Source organism: Battus philenor, unplaced genomic scaffold (assembly GCF_028537555.1).
Source record: "Battus philenor isolate CCGP_79_NKW_IND1 unplaced genomic scaffold, ilBatPhil1.0.hap1 SCAF_26, whole genome shotgun sequence".
NCBI lineage: Eukaryota > Metazoa > Arthropoda > Insecta > Lepidoptera > Papilionidae > Battus > Battus philenor.
The window spans coordinates 9,255,148-9,279,661 of NW_027181689.1; the positions used below are offsets into that span (position 1 = coordinate 9,255,148).

General features: G+C 32.4%; 1 protein-coding gene across 1 annotated transcript in view; it reads left to right on the plus strand.

Annotated features, from left to right (window-relative positions):
* Positions 1 to 13,805: 13,805 nt before the first annotated feature.
* Positions 13,806 to 24,514, plus strand: part of LOC137925198 (uncharacterized) — a 37,283-nt gene continuing 26,574 nt past the window's right edge. The window contains exons 1-2 of the mRNA XM_068768602.1: positions 13,806 to 14,196; positions 22,970 to 23,684. Of these exons, the coding sequence (XP_068624703.1) occupies positions 13,989 to 14,196; positions 22,970 to 23,684 (923 nt within the window). The 5' untranslated portion in view covers positions 13,806 to 13,988. The remainder of the gene's footprint in view (positions 14,197 to 22,969; positions 23,685 to 24,514) is intronic.

A 24,514-nucleotide genomic window follows, 5' to 3' on the forward strand; every position in this document is an offset into this window, starting at 1 on the left:
ATAATGGACGTGATAATGCGTCAGTTCTGGTGTTACCCATGCTCATGCTATGCGTCGCCATGTAGCCCAGTGTTTGGAGGAGTTAGAGCGTTCATTTGAGTTTTTAGTGGCAGTTTATCCATCTTGTTACAGAGCGTCCACGAGATGGCTTGCCTTCCGCCCCAAAGAGAAGAGTTCTCATCGCGGATTACATGTTGAATGAACTTGACGGTTGGTACTTGCGCAGTCAACGATAACCTCTCTTCTATGTTGAGTTCTTTGAGGATTGTAAAATTGATTCGGTGCTATTCTAGATTCTTTCAATGCTCTTCTGGTAATCTTCTCAATTTCAATGATTCTATGACGATAATTCGGTATTAGGATGATCAGGAATAGTTGCGCATTTAAAGCGAAGGTTCTAGAACTGTTGCTTGACAAGCTGATGGAACCATCACGATTGCCGGATTTTATTATTTATTATATTTATACATATGTATTTTATACATATTCATGTGTTTTGCATGATTCTGTTCCTTCTCAATATGATTTTACTTTTTATTCTATTTCTAGTATTTTAAGATATTAACTAGTTTCACCTACGTTTATTTATTTATCTCTGCACCGCCTAAACGGTTATCTGGCAGAGAATGCCTTCGCCATTAAGTTCGCCGTTATACGAAAATGTATAATTTTTTTTTAAAATAAATATATGAATAATAATACAAATAAGTAAATAAATAAATATGACTGTAAAAAAAAATTTTGACTTTTTCAATTTTTTTTCCAAACGACAGATTAGAAAATTGTTCTTCAATGTTCAGATTTTAAAAAAAAAAGTACTTTTTGGCAAATAATACACATAAAATTATTACCATATCCAACAGTAACCGACCGCCGAAATGCGACACAGTTTTTTTTTTCATTTTCTGTAATAAATTTAGGAATAAGTTCATAAAACAAAAACTTGAACTTGAACTTTCTGGGAATATCCACTATTTCCGTTATTACTATAATTTGAATTTACGTTGATTTATGGGACATTCTGTATAAGCAAAACAATTAATTTAAACGCGCATCATTTAACGACAGCTGAAACGATTTGTTTTTTTTTCATCACTTATTTTCGACTAAATAAGTGCTTTGTAATTATTATCATTTCATCGGTAAGACGTCCTCTGTTGAACATAGGCTTCCGATTGCTCTTAAATCTTAAAAGTTACGAGAGTTTCAAGCTAGACCGGATCTAATAAGAGCCCACAAAAATTTCAGACGGATTTTTTAGTGGTCACTCTTGTTATATCCTTACAATAACTACTGTACTGTAATAAGTAATTTATTCCCCAGATTTTATTATTAATAAATCCTTCACACTATAATAGCACATTTTTAAAGTTTGAAGTATAGTTTAGTATAGTTGAAATGCCTTCAATTAGCACTAAGCATTTTGATAATACCTTTATAGTTACTTATTCTCGGCTGAAGTTAGCCGAAGGCTTTTACAGCTCCATCGGAGCTGAGTTCGCGGAGCGGAAGGGTCCGTGAACTTTAAACTTTTATAGTGCGAACAGCTAAGGTGACATAAGGCAAAAGGAATCTGTGTTTGGCACTTATCGGTGTAACATAACCCCTGAAGATGCCCCGTAGAGGGGTGAAACACACGTTGAGTGATTTGGCGGTGGCAGTTGTGTGATTCGCATCGTTTGCCGCATACGCATTTATCAGCGGGCTGGCGGGCGGTGCACTTTGTTGCACGATTACTACTGCATGTGCGGAAGTGGCTAAATATTGGTCGTTTTCTTAATAAAGCAACCTACAGGCGATGTTTCCACCTGACTATAACCCGGGAGTCTTCAACAGTGATTTGCTTTCTTCTAGGCAATCATGTACCATCGTAGAACTCGTCATCACTCAACAACAGTCGAGACATAGATCAAATGCTTTGTCTATAGTCGGTAAAAAATCCTTATAAATTTATTACAACATTATTTAGAGACATAACATAGATATGTATACTCTACAATTTTGTTAAGTTTATTACAAGGTTATTTATACTTTTAAGCTTTATTCCTACTGTTATTCTTATGTACATCACTTTTTTATTAATTTTAAGCAAGTATGTAATGTAAATAATACGTAATTATATTTTAAAAACAATCGCTACAGTTTTAATGAATGAACTACACATAATGAAGCGTCAAAAGTAATGTATTGGCTGGCAGACGTCGTAAAAATTCTAATTAGAAATTATACCATATCAAACTTTATCACAACGCGATAAAGGCTAAAATCATTTACAGTAACAGATTTAAAGCCAAAAGTATGTTTATCCATTATCCAGTATTTACCCTTTTATATTCGTCTTAAAATTTAATTGCGAACTTGTACTATATTCGCCCGAGTTAATTCCGGAAAAACACTTATATCATTGTTTAGCTGTAACGTGGTAAGAATGTGTTTACACGAGAGCAAAATATCACTCAACATTTGTCGTTAGAACGGTGGCGACGTGTTATCTTACCCTTGTGTTGATGTTATGTTTATTTTATAATTATTTAAATTTTAAAAATAAAGTGTCATATCAATGTCGTATTTCTTTTTAGTCTATACAGAAGATCTGAGTTTTCATGTAATTAATAAAAAAAGCCTTTTTAATAAAAACTCGCGAGTGCGTGTGTGTGTATGTAATTTTTGGGAGATAATAAAGGTGTGGAAGTAATTGCTCTACTCTACACTACTAAAAGTGGTAAAAATGATCCATCTGAATTTGATGTTTAAAACTTTCGTAGCATTAAGTTGAAGGCTGTCATTATAAGAGAGTTCAATCTGATTGTAGTAATTGGACTCCTCTCGGAACAATGCCTATTCTCATGGCGTACATAAGTTGATCACTATAAATGATCATAATTTGATAATTATATAAATGATTTAAGACAGAGCGTTGAAGATGTTTATTCTGGACTTCTTTTCCGTTTGAAAGCCTTAGTTCTTTGATGTTCCTTTGGTATACAACCGTATTTTAAAGCCTCCAAGTTTATATCTTAAGTTGATATTTAATGGAATCAGGCGTTACCTTGCGGAAGTCCATCCTAAGTAAGAAAAGGACCAATATTTAGCCACTTCCTCACATGCAGTGGTAGTCGTGCAACAAAGTGCACCGCCCGCCAGCCCGTTGATAAATGCGTATGCGGCAAACAATGCAAATCACACAACTGCCACCGCCAAATCACTCAACACGTGTTTCATCTTCAGCATCTTCAGGAGTTATGTTACACTGATTAGTGCCAAACACAAAGTTGATAATCATATGAACTGATAGACGAGTACTGCAAGGCATAGTTCTCCCTCAAAGATCCCACGACGACCTGTCTTGCTATGTAGTGTTGTGTGAATGTTCAGTAACTTACCGCGGCCTCTCAACTATGTCCTCGATTTTTTATAATAATATGTATAAATGTTTCATCACATTTAAATGTACAATTCACGTTAATACGGTAATAATATAAATGTAGAAGGTAACTTAATCTTTTATAATATAATTATATGATAAATAAGCCGTCATTTACAAACCTTTATTTGTAGCGTATAATAAATATATCTTTGAGAAATTAAAAAAACAATTCACATGTAAAAATGTTTGATGCAATTAGCAATTTCAGCTATAACTGTTAAATTGTATAATACAGGGGTGGCCAAACTGCGGCTCGCAAGCCACATGCGGCCCTTTGTACGATTATTTTTGGCTCCGATTGATCGTCGAATTATTTCAATATTTAAATTAAGATAACCTATGTCAACTCCTGGAAAATCGAAACAAATTACTGATATGAATAGTTATTGCTATTCCACCATAATATTAGCGAAATTCAAATACCGATCATAACTAACTAACCGGCATCTTAAGTATTATTAGGAGTGCTGTCATATACGTGTACCTTGATATCTAACTTATACACATATTTTGTACTTTTGCGTAAATAATTAATTTAAATATGATTTTTATAAAAAATATACAATCTTTTGCGGGTTATAAATGCATATTCAATTGCGGTTCGCAAAAAAATTTCGGAAAATGACAAAAAACACAGAAATCCTCTTTGCGTTGTATCCTTTACAACTGAAGGTCCTTCTTCTTTTTAGAAAGCCTGTCTCAATATGTTACTCTATCTGTGCCGGTCATAACCAGTGCGTATTGCTTAGGCTATACATCAAGAGTGTTTCTGACCTGATCGGACTGACACATGGAGGGGTGGCCTTTTAGTCGTCATCCATACATCTTTTCGGTAATGAAAATTTTTTTTCAAGATGCCTAAAAACTCAAAAAATTTTGTGGATATAGTGTAAACATTGGATATTCTGTGTTCTATAAAACTCAATGCGTTAATTCAACTAGAAGTCAAATCTTTGTACCTAGCCAATACGAACGAAAACATTTTCCACAAAAAAATCCGGTTTGTGCATTTTGAAATGTATACATAGCGGAAAGGCGAGTAGAACAAAGAAATAATCATCGTCATCTTATCAAGCTATAGAGGTCCACTGCAAGGTATAGTCCTCCACCAAATGTCACCACGACACCAGTCTAGCGCTGCCACTTCCAGCGCCTTCTCGTGAACTTAACTATGTTGTCTATCCACATAGAGCCTACCCATCTTGCATCTACCCGCTCGTAGCCACCTATAAATATAGAGGTCCAAGGCATAATCCTCCACCAAATATCACCACGGTACCAGTCTTGCGCTGCCACTTCCAGCGCCTTCTCGTGAACTTAACTATGTCGTCTGTTTACATAGAGCCTACCCATACTGCCTCTACTAGCTTGTGGTCACCAATCAAGAACCTTTCGACCCCATAAGCCGTCGGTTACACGAGCGATTCCCCGCCCATGGCCACTTCAGACCACCAATCCTTAGATCTACGTCAGTGACGGAAAATCAATCGATTTTCACTTATTATTTCTATTAACACGTACGTATGCTTTTCAAAGTGAACGAACAAAATAAAAAATAACAAAAAGCGCGGGAAACATACGCCATTGATAAGTTTCGACATTAATATATCTTAAAGACGTGTTATAAGAATTTCTAAACGCGCTATAACGCCGTAGTGAGATATTGTAATGTGTTATTCGCAAATTAAACGATTCAGGGCCAAATAGTCGCGCAACAGGCATACAAATTGGTTTAGTTTAGCGCGGACGGAGAGCACCGCGATTGGACTGTAAATGAGTACAAAATTTACGAACCGCCGCTTACATAATGTGACGTAAGTTGCACAGAGTAGTTTAAATTTTATAGCTGTTAGAGACTTAAGTCACATTAATATGCTATTTCAGCTTTTTTTTAATTATAACGTCTATTTTGCTAACCATATATTTGTATAAATATACTGCTATATTGCTTAACGCACTTTTTTCAATTTAAGCGATATTATTAGAACTATTAATGAATACTATATAAGCTTTAATGTCCCATATAAAATGTCAGACAAAGACGAGGTTTCATAATGTGGCCCTTACAGCTGATCACTCCATGGAAAATATAGAAAAAATACTTATATAAATAGCAGTTAAAACCAATGGTTTTGATATAGGATTGATATATATTAAAATATATATAAAATTGTATAAAAAAAATTTGACGTACTAATAATTAAATGTTGAAAGTACCTTTTTATAAGAACTGCCTATACATATGTAATTAATTTGAATTCATTATACACAACTGTAAATATAATCACATTGAGTACAATACATGTGAGTTTATATTAAGTAAAAATTAAATAATTAAATGAACTTCTCTTTTCGAACTGATTGAGCCATCTCTATTCCTTTTCTTACCCAAAAGTCAAACTAAACGGTTTTGGTGAGAGTCGTCAAGATTTGGAACGACCTGTCTGGGTCTATTTTTCCTGACGAATTGAACTCTGGGCCCTTTAAGAGTAAAGTGAGCAGTTTCTTTTGGATGGGCATGTACCACCTTCGGCTTCATCTATACTTTCTATCAGGTGAAATGGAAGACAAACGCATATTTCATTACAACTATATAAAAAATCTTCAATATTTTCATCACCAATTCAGCCGTACGGCTTCTTTTGCAAAGACATAGGCCACTACCATAGATTTCTAATAAAATTGTTCAGATGCAGCTTCAGACGATTTTAATAAGAAAGCATGTCCACTAGATGGATGGACTCTGTGGTCTCCTCTGGAAACATGATGATCTAGCAGCTATGTTTTACGTACTATGTGGTCTCCTAACTGCCTCTATCCATGGTAACACCTTGGACTACTTGTTTGTTACTTTCATTCGTCTTCGAATATCCGCATTCCTGATTTGAACTCTGTATGGATTTTACGGAAAATTACTCAAAATTAAATGTAGTATATATAATTAAACAAAATTATATAACGTAAATTAGAGATATTCTTAGTTTTTTTTACAGGGTCATTTCATTATTTATATGATGTTTGAAGCGCGACAGAAAATATTGTTAATATTTCAGATTATGAACGTGAGACAAGTTTATATTTTAAAATGCTTTATTATCATCATGATGTCATCAGCAGGACGTTCATTGGATGTAAGCCATCCCCTTAGATTTCCAATAGGACTAGTTGGTAAGCGACAACCTTCAGAAGTTCGTCTGCCCACCTTGTGAGTGGACGTCTTACGCTGGATTTGCCGATCCGTGGTTTCAATTCCAGAACCTTAAAGCCCCAGTTGCTAGGCGAGCACTGCCACTTAAACGTGTCATCCAGATAGGTTAAGCCTATTACTTTTGTTAGCCTTCGAATCTTCTCATTTCTGATGTCGTACATAAATTCCGAGCATAGCCATCTCTATGTACTATCATCTCTATAAATTTTCCGGAAATTTACTTAAAATTAACTATAGTACCTATAAATGTATATATACACAATATAAAATAATAACTAATAGCATTTTGTATTAAAAATAACAACGAGCAAAGCCATCTCCATGGTAAGCGCCGATATCTAATCAAAAATATTTTTATACCCTCTGTTTGTGTATAATCTGTGGTCGCTATAATATTTTTATAGCGAAAAAAAAAATAGCAAGGCGCACAGACTAACGTACGTGTCAGCATGTAGGCACGCTTTATTTGCGATTCCATCTAGCCGCGAATATTTAATGCTGCAAACATAAATACACTGTGAAATACATAATTTGCCGCGTCTCCACGTGCACGCCATTTCGGTCGACGTTCGGACGTATTAAGATGTTTACGGTACCTTATAAAATTATTGTGCTCATTGAATACGTTCACAGATAATAAACAACGCTTTTCGATTCAGAAAATACCGATTTAATTATTTTTATTAAGACTAAAGGTTACTATTTATCTTAGACTACTTAGGGGGAATTCGCTGGATATGGGTGGCGTAGAACCGTGCATCGTGGAGATCTTTGGGGGTGGCCTATGCTTTATTACATGAGATCATTACAATTATCTATGATCGTCAGCTTAAAATTAAGTTGACATTAGTTCCTAACGCGCTGCCTACTGGAAAGAACTAACAAGAAACTAAGGGAGCACGATGCTTTGTTGCATGACTACTACTGCATGTGCGGAAGTGGCTAAATATTGGTCCTTTTCTTACTTAGGATGGACATCCGCAAGGTAACGCCTTATTCCATTATATAAAAAAAAACTAAGTGAGCTTAAAAAAAATATTCCATAAGATTAGAACAATTTATGTCCAAACATCTTTACCCTGAAAAAAGTCTGAAATAGAGTTATATACCTTTTGAGCGAGGCTGTACTTAACAAATTTCTTGAATTTATTAAAATACTGTGATCAATAAGTAAAGTGAATTTATTTATAAAATGTAATTTCTTTATTTATTCTTACGAATCACTAGGATTCCCTTCAAAGTAAAACGTTTTTTCCCAGCCTTTGAAACAGTCGGAACAGTCTTTTTCCGGTAAAGCCTATAAGACCTTTTTCGGTTCGGTTTTTATATCCTCGATCTTTAATAGAATCAGGCGTTATTTTGCAGAAGTCCATTCTAAGTAAGAAAAGGACCAATATTTAGCCACTTCTGCACATGCAATGGTAGTCATGCAACAAAGTACACCGCCCACCAGTCCGCTGATAAATGCGCATGCGGCAAACAATGCGAATTACACAACTGCCACCGTTAAATCACTCAACACGTGTTTCACCCCTCCACGGGGCATCATCAGGAGTTATGTTACACCGATTAGTGCCAAACACAGAGGAGTCATTTTTTATCCTCATTCGTGTCAAAACGGTGTCTCCGTATTGGCCTTTCGAGTTTGCTGAATTGAAGTCGCACGGAGCCAAATCAGAAGCATTAGGTGGTTTTAGAACGATATGAGTCGAGTTTTAGCAAAAAAAATCGCGAGGAACTAATGCAGTATGACATCGATCAATCGAGACGCTTTTGAGTCACAAAACATCCAACTTTTGACAAACAGACGCTTACCAAATGTTAGACCAGGGGTGAGCAACCTTTTTTGGTCGGAGGGCCGCAGTTTCAAAAACAGTGGGCTATGAAAAAAAAATAAAGTATATATTCAAGGTTCAAACCATGTTCTGTAATTTATGTTCGTAATCAACCGATTTACAACTAATTAGACACTTTTATTATCTTTAAAGCCTTGGCTCTAGCATTTTTAAAAAAAAATTACAAAAAAAAATTAAAATTTACTTGCCTCGAGGGCGCATGCGGCCCGCGGGCCGCGGGTTGCTCATCCCTGTTATAGACAATCCTATCAACCTAGGAAAAAAAATTACATGTCTTCGTATTGTCCCCATTTCAAATGACAATTTTAACTTACTTTTTGATCACAGTAGTAAAATAAGCGCCTCTTGGTAGTTTGTTATAAAATCGTATATATTAACCTACAATAGAATGATTAGACTTACTACAAAGATGAACTTGCCGTAGGCATTGTTTGTCTTCCTACTGTACATCTTATTAAGCGTTTAACTTTAATCTCTAAATAAGTAACTATAGTAGGATTACGTTTACCAGATATTTATAATTAGTTTCACTGCGCTTCTTGACCAATTCATGATCATCATCATCACAGCTGTAGAATATCATCAGCTGGACATAGGACCTTCCTCCCCACCCTATAGATTTCCAAAAGGACCGCGTGGAAGTGGCCCTGTACCCAGGGCTTACAACAAGGTCTTCTGTCTACCAAAAGGACCACGTGAAAGTGGCCCTGTACCCAGCGCTTACAACAAGGTCTTCTGTCTACCAAAAGGACCGCGTGGAAGTGGCCCTGTACCCAGCGCTTACAACAAGGTCTTCTGCCTACCAAAAGGACCGCGTGGAAGTGACCCTGTACCCAGCGCATACAACAAGGTCTTCTGTTTACACTGTTGGTAGACGTCCAAATCTACGTTCTCCGGTCCGTTGTGTTACTATGATGAGAGGTGATACGGAGGGCTGTCGAGAAAACGTGACGGTCACCATTAACATACTTCAATGATGATTACAGATATCTCCTAATATTTAAAAATCCTTTGGACGACTGTACAATAAAGAAATCAAGAGAGGTGAAAGTCTATCTTTTTTGATTAATAATTGCCAGAATATGGCTCAGTCACCCCCTTTGTAGCGAACACCAACCCACCAGCCAACTCAGAAGCCAACGTTGTACTATGTTGACTAATTGACAAGCTTCTGTCCAGCTCTCAGAATAATTACGGTAATTTTGTTTGTTAAAATATTGTTCAATTGTAAATATTTAATCATACGTAATAAAAAATCTGTGACCTCCTTTTGCGTACCGCTTAAGTCATAGTTTTGATATTACCAAACTATTTCTTTTAAATTATCCGTTAAAAAATGACCAGTGCTTCTCTTATAGGCTACAAGTCCTAAGTCATCTTTTAAAATATACGACATGGTTCTAGGCGCCATTTTCATCTTCTCACGTAAAATCTTTTGCCTTTGCACAGGATTTCTTCGAAATTTTTCTCTTACTTTTACCCCGTCTTTGTTCGAAAACTTCGTGGTCGATCAGATCTTTTTCTGTCACAAACAGGAGATTATACCATTATACTATTAATAGCGCAGTACACAAAGATTATAAAAAAAATTGTCATCATACCTACTTTATTCAACGCAAACAAAGCTATTTGGCTCTCTTTATCACTCCACTCTATTCAAATTTTATTTCCTCTCCATTTAAATTTAATTCTATCCAAAAAAATAAATAAATGTAACGATATATTGGTGCTAAAATAAGAAAACACAACAATCTTATAAAAATGACTGATTCCAAATTTAAAAATAACATTTTTATTATACTATATTTATGTTTAATTATAACAGTATTTATAGCCAGAATAATTCAAGGATTCTTTTTTTAAAATCAAATATTCTTTCATTATTGGACAAAATCTCTTTTAATCGTTGCGATACATAGCATAAGCTGTCCATTTTTAGAAGCAAATGATGGCGTAGATACAGAATCATTAAACCAATAGAGAAAAGGTAATGGTTGAAGGCAGAAACACCGCCTTTGGATCCAACGGAAAAATTTACGTCACTACCATTATTTATAATGTATTTATTATTAGTTAGATAATCAAAGAATGAAATAAAAATTCAAACGGATAATATATTTAAAAATCAATTTTTACGTCTTTCGACGCCATTAGTATAGCTCGAATTCCTTATTTAAAAAAATATTTTTGATTATGTCTACATCTATATATTCTGTCCTTTTCCTATGGATGAAATATTTTGAACCAACTGCTCCGACAGACTTCTGTCAAAGGTATACGTATTTCAGAGCCATAGCATTATGTATTAATATCTTAATAATTAAAAATAACTACTTATCACAATTTTTTACATTGCAAGACGTCAGAAATAATTTGAATATGTTTATGCTCGATTGTAAATGATAAATTTTGTACAATTACAACATTTCTGGTGTTTTTTTTTTGTTTAACGTCTAATGTTTAAAGTTTAGTTTAATAAGTATTTTAAAGCATCATGTAATTAATATGATTATTCAGAGACATTATACGGGAGTGTATTATAAAATCGTACATTGTTGCCCACTTAAAAGAGTTCCTAATTAGTTAAAATATATTTCTAGTATTTATGTTAATTTTAACTATTCATTTCCTTTTTAACTTAAAATTCGAACGCCTGCTTGTATACTTCACTAGCAAATTATTCCTGCTTTTATTATGGTTTCGTTTATTATTGTAAATACTCACTCTCTTTCAAAGAGAAAAATTTACACAAGACATAGATCACTAATGTCTTTTATTTTCTGTAAAAAAATAGGCGCAGACGCGGTCTCAAAATGAGCTAGAGTTCGGCTCACTCAGGCACACTATAAATCGGAATGCATACACGTAATAAGGGCCAATCTGAACCGAGTATTGGAGTTAGTAGGAATCATTCTAATATATACTATACTATATACTATACAGACGAGCCTTGGTAGAATTCTAACCATTGGATATCTTTTTTTATCTAATTATTCTTAATTGGTTTGGTTATTCCACAATTATTACATGGATGTCTACAGGACGTTCATTGCTGAAGTTTTTTTTAATAACCACTCTGAAAATTTAACGGCAAACATCACACGGCCGAGACTTGTCAACCTGATAATTTTTTCATACGATCTTTACTACAAAAGAGTACATAAAACCTATTTGCCATTTAAATTTATTATTCTCTTCTAGGTTTATTATTATTATTTTTATATTTGTTTTTTAACTTTTAAATTTCATAATATATCTAAATGTTACAATAATTTGACGAAATTAAGATAGTAAGCCCTAAAATAAATGATCCTGTCTCACTATAGATTTCCAATACTGCTAAATGCGTAATCCAAAAGTTGCAAAGTTGAAAAAAATATTAAAACATAGATAATAATATACTTATAAAGAAAATATACTTTCCATAATAATAAATTTATTTGAATTATCCATAATTTCATAACTTCTTAACTGTCAATGTCAGTGTCAATCTTCCAATGAGTTTTGTGAAACAAATTTTGTATTTTTTCCTAACCTTTAATCTTTAATCACGAGAATTAATGTTAAAACTATTTTATAGGAGTTCAATGCTTTGACATATAAATATAAGTTGTTAATACATATAATTAGGTAATAAATATACCTAGATAATTAAAACTATTACTAATTCATTTAATTAACTTAATTAAATTTTTATAGAAATTATTATATATTTAGTTTAGTTACGAATACTGGAAAACTTAGAATAAAGTACGTTTAGTATTTAATACGTTTTTAATGAAATTCACATGCAAAATACCTCGAATGACATACACAATTGTCTTAAAATATATCACCAAATAGGTATTCACTCCTCATCTTCAGAGTCAGGGCCCGATTCTTGAACAGCAAGATTTTTAAAAAATGATCTGCTTTGAAAAGGCATTGATGAAGTTTCCATAAAGTAAATGATGCGATAGGATGCTGTAACAATGGCTTACGTTAATTTGTCCTTGCACTACCAATTTTTGGATTATTCTATTTTGGTTCGCTTTATATTAGAAAAAAATAGTTTTCCATACTTTATATGATATATTAAGGTACCAGAAATTCAATGAGCATGTGCAGGACATAACGTAACTCGGGTTGCGTTATTTTGCCAAGAGAGGGCAGAATAGACCCGTTTGAAAGATGATCTTAACGTAGTAATCTGTTAATTTGTGGATGGGATTCCACCAAGATAATCATTAGTTATGTTTTACATTATTGAACCTGAGGGGCACTGCAACGTAAAAAACAACAGACTCTCCCTAACGGCTTTATTCATCCCTAAAGGTTGCTAAAGGCTTGAAATGATTTGTTGTAATAAACGATCTGATTTTATGTTGTCCTCTGTTTTGCTCAGTGTACTAGTAATATGGAGTCCTAGTATTTATTTGTCTTGATTATATCAGCGGTCAGGTTATCGCCCACGTGAGCTTTTACCGTCAACTTTTCTTTCAACCAGTTGTTTGTCGATGTAATATGATTGTCTACAGGTCTACTAGGTTGGCTGGTGGTCTAAATAACTTAATGTCTCGTTGGTAACATATTCTGAAGACCAAAGTTTTGAAGTTGGCAGTTGGACAGTTAACGACTCGTTGGTGTGTCTTGCTGTAGGTAATATTAGTAAAATTTTCTTCATAGAAATACTGTGCAATGAAAAATTTCTTGATGAGGCCATACTTATTTAACGTCAAATTAAACTTTATTTATATATTGTACTCAATTGTTCTTCGTATTGGAGTGGTAGAGACAAACATTTTATAGACAAATAGTTTTACATCCTAGTACATCCTAGACAACATCGATGCAGTCTTGCCTAGTTTAAAAACAATATATAAATACATATGAGAATGAATTTTAATTAATTAAAAATTTAATCTTAAACTAAATAATTGAATCATACGTTTTTTTTCAGTCGCTGAAAGTCATTTTGCAAGTTTTTGCAGTATGTGCAGTGAGAAGTTGCCGACACATATTTTATAAATGTTATGAAACTGACCTCTAACAAAAAGTTGTAAAACATTGTAGGCGTGTATTACAAATTGTTTCGAAAATAGAATAATATTGTAACAACAGATGGCGCTACAATTTCTTTTATGGTAGGATATTCTTTCTTTATATTTATAAATAACTTGTGTGATAAAAGTTATATATATTTTATTAATTGCATATTATATTTGGTTAAAATTAATATAATTTAAAAAAATGCGTAAATTTTTGTGGCTGTAACAAAAATTAACAGTGCCTTGGACCGCTATGCAACAACACCTTCACAAAAAACTCAACAAAAAGTGCGAGGCAGCAAAGTAAATGGCGTCTCAAGTTGTTTTTTATGTAATTTCTGTATATTTCTCTCCGACAATGTCGTTTTAAATATACGTCACGCTCGTTGTATTGTTCTGGGCAAACGTATACTCCTATAATTAAGGAGTAGTGGTTACTTCGTCGACGTTTCAACCTTTACGTCGAAACAATGGCGTCGAATGAATATTTGGAATCCCACGTAAAAGTTAGCGAAAATGTTAGTGTAACAGAAGAGAACTGCAGCCTCAACAGCGAAGCGGACGCCGGTGAAGGCGCTAAGCGTCGCAGAATGAGTCACGACCAGAAGAAACTTTCGAAACTGGGATACGATCCAAGTGTGTCAACTGATTCTAAACACGCAGCGACTGACTCTAGAGGTAAGAAATGTTTGCTTACAATAATAATAAATCTTCTATATCTCTTCATCGCATTGAATCCGTTACGGTGGGCTTTAAGACGTTTTGGTGGGAAAATTGTTAACCTATCAATATCTATGTTACATCACAACGGTGGAGGTCATGACTGTTTATAAACATCATACGCGATTTTTATAGGTTTTTACTATTTATTTAACACATAACTTACAATTAGATTCATTTACAATACTAAAGGCGTAAAAATGTCGTATTTCCTATTGCATCAGTATCTGACCTTGCCTTGGTCTCAGTCACTTTCTACTGCCTACCTCACAGCAAAGTATGCAGCTTATGGTAACACTGTTATTGTAATATAATGATTATTCTTAGAATCATTTATTATGTTGATTGCATCAAAATAAACTTCATCGTTACATATAAAAACCTTGCTATAATAATACAATTGCTTAAAATAAACCTATATCTATCTTTTAACAGTTGCAAATATACATGGTGATAAGTTATAGATATAAAAAAGTTCAAAACTTAATTTATAACACATTTGCTATCAATTTATGTATGTATACCCTATACAAAATAAATGGTTTTAGGAATATTAAATAACACAATGATAATATAGTAAAAAAAGGCATTTTAAAAATATGAATAATTGCAATTTAAAATTATTTACATTTCACTGTCAGGGAACACAGAGGGTTTGTCAAAACAATGTCTGAAGGGACACCTTCAGACATTGTTTTGACAAAGTTATTGGTCCAGTTATATTTTTAAAAAATAAACAAATTAATGTAATATATTTCAAAGTGATCTCTTTATGCAGGGTGACTAGAAATAGGTGTAGAATCTTTAAATTTTTTTGGTAACAATTGGGCTACACATTCAATCTTTAGAACTTTTTACAACTATAACCAAATACTTGTATGTTACCTTATTGAAGTTTAATTGGCTCTTAAGTATCTAAAACATATATTAAGAGGTATAAGGATGGAATATGGTTTAGTAAGAAAAGGACCAATATTTAGCCACTTCTACACATGCAGTAGTAGTCGTGCCACAAAGTGTACCGTCCACTAGCCCGCTAATAAATGCATATGCCAAACAATGCGAATCACACAACTGCCACCGCCAAATCATTCAACACATGTTTCATCCCTCCACGGGGCATCTTCAGGAGTTATATTACGCTGATTAGTGCCAAACACAGAGTGAGCTCAGTTCATTGTTGCTTTGTTATTTATATGCCATGGCCTATGGCGGTGCACCTTGTTGCACGACTACTACTGCATGCGCGGAAGTGGCTAAATATTGGTCCTTTTAAAGTAATGCCTGATTCCATTAAATAAATATGGTTTAGGTTTTACACAATGCTCTACACCTTAGCACAATTCTTCCAATATACCCCTCTATGTAAAGAAAGTACTATAATATATGTATATAACGCAATATAGAAAAATAAACAAATGTATATAACAAAAAATAAATGTAAAACAAATACATAATAATTATAAAACATTTTAGTGCAAAACACAAATATACATGAATAAAAATGAAACGATGAACATACATTTCAATTTATTCATATATATTTCACACAGTTAGTGAAATTCTGATATGTGTATAACTTTAAGAGTAATTACCTCTCACTAATTACACATCCTGTTATTATTCTGAAATAAATAGAAAAAGAGAAATTTACAATTTACAATAGCATGAGTACTAAAAATATAAGAAAAATCAAAGGGTATCTGTAGAACCCATTGCAAATATATAACAGAAAAGCAATCAATCTAGAAAGCAAGCATAAGTTAAACAATAACAAAGGGAATATTTATATTTATTAATAATAACAAATTTATACATCACAATTATTAAACTATATATATACTAACTACATATATAATTTATAACTATATATATACTAAATAACTATATATAATAAACAAATGAGTGTCCTCTGACAGTACTTTCAATAATAAAATTAAAATTTAATTTTTCTAATACTTGTTGTTTGAATCACAAGGTTCTAGATGATGGAACAAAAAATTAGTTATTTAATAATCCAAAAAATGAAATTTTAGTGTTTATTATGACCCAGTAATATTCTTAAATTATTCTGCCCTTTAAAAATTCTTTAAACAGTGAATGTATAGCTTGAAATAGCTTTGAAACTCCTTGGGAAGTACAAAGTCTGCAGACAATAATAATATTTATTGCGGAAGCAAAAAGTTCAACAGTATGTACTTTGACAGCTAATTCCTAGTATCATTTTCAAGCTATTGCCATGATTGTTTGTCCCCTGCTGTTTTGGCCCGGGTTCCCCCAGCAACCTTCTTTATATCATCACACTGGTTGACAGGTCTGCCATCCTTTTTCTTCATTTCCTTTGGGTGCTAGTGCATGAAGGACTGGCTCCATCTCTATCTTGGCAACTCACGACTAGCCCATTTCTGCTTCAACACTCATTGCAATGTTTAATATACAAAAAAAATAATTTTAAAAAGCTTTTTCTTGCTATATTTTTAGTACATTATTTTGACCAACCTTCCAAAATCTTTGATTTTTGAAGGGTTGTACCATACATTAATTGACAGCAAATAGGTATACATTCACAACACCTTGTATTTGAAATATGTATATCAATATATAACATGCATTGTTACTCTAAATAAGGGATTCCAAAAATTTATTGTCTCTCCTTTTCCAAAATTAACTAAAATCTATACCCAAATACATTAAAAATCTTATCTAATTCGTTTTCATTTTAATTTTAACTTACCAATTTAATAATGACACTTACTAATCATAAGTAATTAACAATAACAATTTGCAATTACCTAAGAAAGTAAAATTTAATAACATTTTTAAAAATACAAGAAAAATTATAGTAACTCATTGAAACAATGTTGAAACTTACAGATGATTGTTTTTGTGACCTTGTTGGCTGCCAAAATAAGGTTTTGTTTATGTTGACATCTGAGAAACCTATTTTGTCCCCTAAGGCTTAATGTTAGTCATTTTGAGAATCCAAAGTCTTGCACTAAATATTCCATATTTCCTTAGAGAAGTGCATATGAGATAGTTTTAATAATTCAAAATTGAAGTTAAAACCTTATTTATCATTATAGAGGTGAATACATACTTAAAATATTAGTTCTACATATCAACATTTCACAATATTTAAAAAAAAACTATAAAATTTCTAAAATATTATTAGATGATTTCCTTTCTCTTTCCTCTTGTTTTATTTCACCAGACAAATAAAAAATCCACAAGTTACATCTGATTTAAAATAATATGCATTAATATTTGAATGAATTAATATTTAAAATGTACCATATAACATGTTGTATAATTTGGATATTTTAAAGTTGTCTTGTAAGCTATTTCTTTTTTTTTGGGGTAACAAAATTTCTGTATAATTTTTGTTTAAAAAATTATTTATTTATAATTTTGTAGTTAAACAGTCTAATTAAAGCAGAAGAAACACTTATAAAAACAAGCATGATAATAATTTTATCTACCCTGTTATTGTAAATATACACAATATATAAGAAAATCAAATTTAATAGGCAAAAGAAAAAATACAATAGATGGTCTTATCACAAATGCTGATTCTTTCTTTACAACCATTGAATATGTGATTTAGAACAATAGATATGATGGCCATCATATGACATACATATTACAGATTATATATACATATATATAAAAATCATAATATGCTAATGTAATGTATAAAACATTTATTTAAAATACAAATAATATAAATATAATGAATAAATAAGCTAAAAGTGAACATCTTCACTTCTCATTGAAGTAAACAAAATACAGTGACAGGTAGTTTGTGTCTTTACTAGTCTTCTGGAAACTAGCAGATAATTGTTTATAATCAGGGACCAGACACTCCTATGCATATTTATCTAAAGTTGAGGAAGAATACACTTTATTTTGATCGAGTCTTGGAATGTAAACAAGAGGGTGTGGTTGATAATTAAAAGCAGATATATACACTAATAGAGGTTCCATCCTAAAAATAGTTACATATAATTGTAAACATGACCTTCCAGCCTGAGGACTGTGTGTGAATGTTTACAAGAGCTGTGGCAAACAATAAAGATCTATTCCATTTTACTGTATTCCCTGTATACATCTATATATATATATATATATATACAGGCTGGTTAGTTATAGGAGTAAAAGCTTTAAAGGGTTGAATGTATATTATATGTATATTACACCTATTTAAAATTAACCTGTACAATGTGCTCACTCTGAAACTATATTTGATTGTGACAAGCCACAAGTTTCAGCAGTAACTATACCATCATTTTGTTATTTATTATTTTGGAAACATTTGTTTTTTGGAAAAGGTGTATGTACCATACATTAATTGACAGATAACGAAAAGAACTACACAAAAAGGTTAAAAGCGTAAACTTTAAAGCATTAACCAAACACCCTGTATATAATAAGATAAATAAAAGTATACCACATTAAAATTAAAGTATAACACATTGACACTTAGAACTTAAATTTAGATGTGAATAAAAGTATAAGAAAAGTGGGTTTTCTGTTCATAAAGTTTATGCATCTATAACTTAGCTAGACATGGGTAATTGTTTTGTCTTGACAACATCCACCCACAGATTTCTCACAATCTGTTTGTTCAACTGTTGTTTCAACTTGACAGAACTAGGAAACCATAATGCAATAACAGTGGTTACAACCATTAAAGAGCTTAACCTTTAAATTGAAAGAGTATAAACAAAAGTACTTGAAAATGTACAAAATAATGAATTTTTTGAAATGATTATGTTGATATATGATATGTATTGTTATCTGTATACAGAGAGATTGGTGAGCGGGGTGTCAAAGCCTTAAAGGGGTGAATGTATTGGTCATTTGTCAACTAAAAGTTTTAAAGCTGTTATTTTTAATTCAAATGTCGTAAATTAATTTTTGCGACAGGCCAATAACTTCTGGCAGTACTAAGTTTTTAAAATCATGTAATAAAAAATAATGATTTGTAAAATATGAGTTAATCTATTATAAAAACAAGTTTTCTTCTATTATGCTATTTGTTTCTTCTGAAATCAATGATTTTAGAATAGGGCCTCAAATTTATTGACAGTGATTAGATTACGTTCCTTCGTCGTCCTTACGTTTGCATATGCAATGTACATATTATTGCAATAAAAATGTCACTCAAAAGGCCATCAACTTGAACCGAAGAATGCAGTTTGAACTGCATTCTCAATGTCTGAAAAGTAAAGAAAGACCTGTTGTTTATTGTGAAACAATATCAATTACATATAAACAACTGCTAAAAATATACATTGTCAATTCCTTAAAAGAACTTCCAAAGGTTCCTTAAATTACAGCTTACATTACACATTGGAAATCACAGAGCTGCCAATAGGCACTTCAAAATTAGGCACACTTTCTTTTGATAAAATTTTTGTTTCTTTGAATGAAGCTCTACTATTATTATTTACATCAAGGGCTCAAATTGAAAGTTAAAAATGATAATGAAAATATTTTTTATTTTACCTGTATTTACAAAAACTGTAAATTAAATAAAGTTAAAAAATGTAAAACAAGAACTATTCATTTAGATTAAAATAATCAATTTTAGCCATCAAATTTATTTCAAGCAGGTGTCAAGTTTCTTAAAATAATTGAAGGCAAAGTTGAAACGGGACAGGTGTACATGTATATGTAATTTATGATCCAACACCATACCAATCTGATTCCGGATTCAATCTTATAGAGGCCCGAAGTGTGACCATGTTGCTGTGCCAAATTCATTACTGGTAATATAGTAGGTTGGGAAAAAAGAAATCTTTTATTTTTGGGTGACATTCATGACATAATTTAACATCTTTCATCAGATTTGTGTTAAATATGATGTACCATTTTGTTGTTATTTTAAAGTTAACTTCATCATTTCTTTCTTATAGTAATCTTGGTCCTTATTAGCAATAACTAGTAAAAAAATTCACAATCTTGTTCAGATTCCAGTTCCTCTATGTATATGTCAATATTTCATTATTTTACACTTTAAAGTACGCTATAAATAATAACTTAAAAAAGAAACAATTTATATAGAGATACAAGAGGTGGTTTTATCGCTTAAGGTGATCTCTACCAGAAGATCTTTGGATGAAGATGAGAGACATGAAAGAGAGTGCAGTATCCATATATACAAATGCATCCATTAGTTTAAACATGTACATGTATAATATACATTTATGTGCAAAAGGTATTACATAAATATGAATAAATAACAAACGGTACACAATATCTTATACTAGAGGCCAAGGAAATGCTCCATTATATTGCAACACACATGTGAATTACAGGCCTACCATATAAATCTTGCATCAACATTTTCATGACATACATAGTCCCAGATTTCATAACCTTTTGTTATAATAATAACAGCATGTTGCTTGTATAAATTGTCAACATCTTACCTGTTACTTTAATTAATTTAATATATCTGTGATGCAAGTTAAATAACTTAAAATAATGCATACCTGTCCTTGTTTTATTATTGTTTATCTTTAATATAAATGACTTATATATTCACCACTTTAAAATTCTTCTAGACCTATTTTCAAACATCCCGTATAAATAAAAATCATTTGACCAATGTGTTGCTAATCGCAATATTCATAGATAACTCAATCAACTAAATAATTTTTCTTATATTTTCTTTAACGCGAATATGAACCTTATAAGGAGGAAAATATAACATACTACTATGAGGAAAATGAAGAAACATTTTTTTATACATGTAAACCAAAGGCAAATTAAAACATCTGTCTGCAGCTGTTATACATTTAATGCAATGTTAAAAAGAAAAGTTAGGACGAATTCAAATAAAATCCAGACACTGATCTGAACTGCAGGCCTAAGTCCAGCTGTGGACATCCTTCTGCCTAAATGATAAGAACACATTGCTCAACTGTTGTAGTGTATTAAAAAAAATTCCTATCGGACTGCATTAGGCTAATAAGTTTTAATGATAATAAGTCTGAAGGGGTAGCAAGTTTCAAGTAAAAACTTTACAAGTGGTGCAGTAACTGTAACATGGAGGAATAATTTATAGAAAGAAGAGATATATTTCAAAATAGTGTCACATTTTCCACTGCAAATTTTTTTATCGCTTCCTGTCTCTTTGGGGGGCTCTCGTTCCCTGATCTCTTATACTGCTAGGCACTTTTATTTCTGGATAGGTTTTTGAGTTAATTGTTTATTTTGCATTCTCCTACTCTTTTCTATCTTAATCTCTTCCATTCTCTCTTCTGGCATCCTTCATAATTTTTTTTCACTCTCCTGGCTTTTATTTACAATTCAAATACATAGCCTCTCATCCTTCATCACATTTCTCGCTATTTTTAATTTTCTTTGGCCTATTTATTATTTCATATTATATATGTTTATTTTATTCTTTATTTTAAAATTTAAATACGGATGTAATATTATAAATTTTAAGTTGTATTCTAGATCATATATTATTATTGTACAGCATACATAGCATTAATATGCAGTACTTTATGATGTAATTATTTATAATCCGTTCCAAAACTTATGGCTCATTAAGAAGAGTGAAGAACTGCTTAGGGTGAAAGGACAGTCTAACAGTGGATGAATGAAGTAAAAAAAAGTATGTTCATAACAAAGATGGCATCATTCTTAATTGGTTCTTTATTGTTAAGGGTTATGTCAGTCTTAAAACATCTTAATGGCATTGATGATGTATATTTTCATGACATCCTATCTTCTGCTTTCCTCAAGGTAGTAGTAATTAGGAGTCGAGTTGTTAATTTGACTTGATCAGACCAGTAAGTGATAAACCACATGTTCTTTTACTCTCTATTTTCCCTTCAACTAGTAGTTTGTTGAATTTGTCTTGTAGTCTATAAAGATCAATAATCAAAAAAATAAAAGTCAAAATAATTCATGAATCATAGGTAACATTCACGTAACATACAGCATGGTTGCACAGACTTATTAAGACTAGGGGCCATTCGGGCAAACCATGAACTGATGGCGGGCCAGAAGTATAGGTAATTAAATTTTTTTGGTTTTATTCTGGAATAGAATTCAATATTTTTCGAATACGAGTACGAGAGTATTATTTTTGCCGTCGGCGGGCCACCAGTATTTGACCGCGGGCCGCGGTCTGTGCATCCATGACATAAAACCTAGTCTTGATCTTGAGTTGGTCAAGGTTGTACTTGTTGGTGCGTCTTACTGTCTGAACATTTAACATATTATATTTAGATGATAATCAAATACAATATGTTTTATATAATTTTATTTTTGTTGTGTTTTCAATGAATTGATTAACTAATTTGTTTTATTCAGAAATTAGGATATATTTTTAAGTTTTTGTATATGGTGATCATTGTTATAAGTTCATAAGGAACATTAATGATTATGCTTATGGTAAAAATAAATTGTTTTTATTTTCAATTTTTGAAATTCCTACCAGTATGTTTACTTTAGACGTATTTTTGTTTTTGTATATTTGTTTTATAGCTTAAGAGTTTCATTAGTACTATACATTTCAATATTCTTGTAAATGAAAATATGTGTGGTTTTGAAGACATCATCACCACATCCTCAGGGATACTGTTTTATAGTTATATTGATATTTAGATATTGTTTTATCATCATTACAATCAGGAGCTTGTTAATAATTTATAAAAAAAATAGAGTAATAACAGATTTATTTTAATATCTCATTTTGTTATAATTACAGGTAAGAAGCGCAAGCGCAGTGAAGATTCAAAGGAAGTTTGTGTGTGGGGCGAGAATTCAAAGCCGGCTAAACTAAACAAAATATGGCCAGTCTTCGACTCTGGAGGATACGGAGATGCTGCCATGTTAACACTACATGTTCTACAAAAATCACCCAATGTGGCCAATCCACTATTGTTCCATCAAGATAAAGATCTAAGCCTGTTGGATGTCAATCATGAACCATTGAAGGAAGACTGGTTTGGTGGTATCAATGCTTCATGGAAACAGACGAGGATGTCTAACACGATACCACGAGACGATGTCACAAAGCGCATTTTCACCTCTGTGTCACGGCAACTAAAGATCATCAACGCACACTTCCAGAAGTCTATGCCTAGGTACAAATATCCCAGGGTAACAAGATCAAATGTACTTTTAGAACATTCAAACCTGCGACGTCCAGCTACTCACCTCAGCCTGACCCTTAGAGCAATTAAATTCCAAACTTCTCAAAGAAGAGAACTGCCTTGTTACGGTAATTTAGAGTTGCCTCTGAAGATTAAGCAAGAGAGGGCATCTTCGCCACAAGTCTTCCCCGCGATTTGTACTGGTGTTAAGACGGAACCTGGTAAAGTGAAAAGTGAAGTGAAAGTGAAAGTGGAACGCGATAAAGTGAAGGTGGAGAGGGAGAAGGAGAGAGATAAAGAGAAGGAGAAGGACCGGGAGAGGGAAAGGTGAGCGGTGTTTTTAAATTTGGTACTCATTAGTTGATTTAGAATATAGTTATCACACTGGTGATAAGTTTCATTGACTACTGTTTTAGAAATATCTGTTTCAACATAAAAACTTTTTAAGTGAAGTAAAAAAAGCGATGTTTAATTGTTGTGTGAGGTTGGGGAGGGGGGATAGATCCTTAAAAGTTTAAGAATCTATAGCAATGGTAAGAAATTCATTGGAAATAAACAGTATGGATAAAGCTTCCTTCGTTTCTACCTTCACAGTGTTATCATAGTAACATTGCCTTGGGTGATAAAGCTCAATAGCCTGCCTTTATTAAAGAAACGTCACTTCTTAGGGTTCCTTGAATTTACCTTTTGGGTGTTATGTCTATTGTAGAGGGTGGGACCGTTACGATTCTCGGGGCTGACGACCCATGTAGCAGTTAGGGAGAATCTTTGCAATACATTGGTGTTCACTTTCATCAACCAGAATCAACTTCCAAATGTAAAACTATTCTTCCAATGCTGCTATAGAAATCCGTTCTTTTGGGATTTTTATGTAAATTAGAGACATATTTTTTTTAAATAATTTTTATTTGACTATAGTATATAGTTGCCATTTTGTTCTATGACTTTTTGTATGTAGAAACATAATTCTGTTGTTGTGAAAATTTTAAGATTTCTTATAAAAAATAGGTGACAAGTAGTAATAGACCTTCTTAAGGCTAACCTGATACTAAAAGAATTCTGAAGAGTGGAAACCTGAAGGTGTAGGGTCAGGGCTAAATGGATAGATTCATTATCGTCTCCAAGCAAAACTCTTAATTTTCGCTGAGTTGCTAATG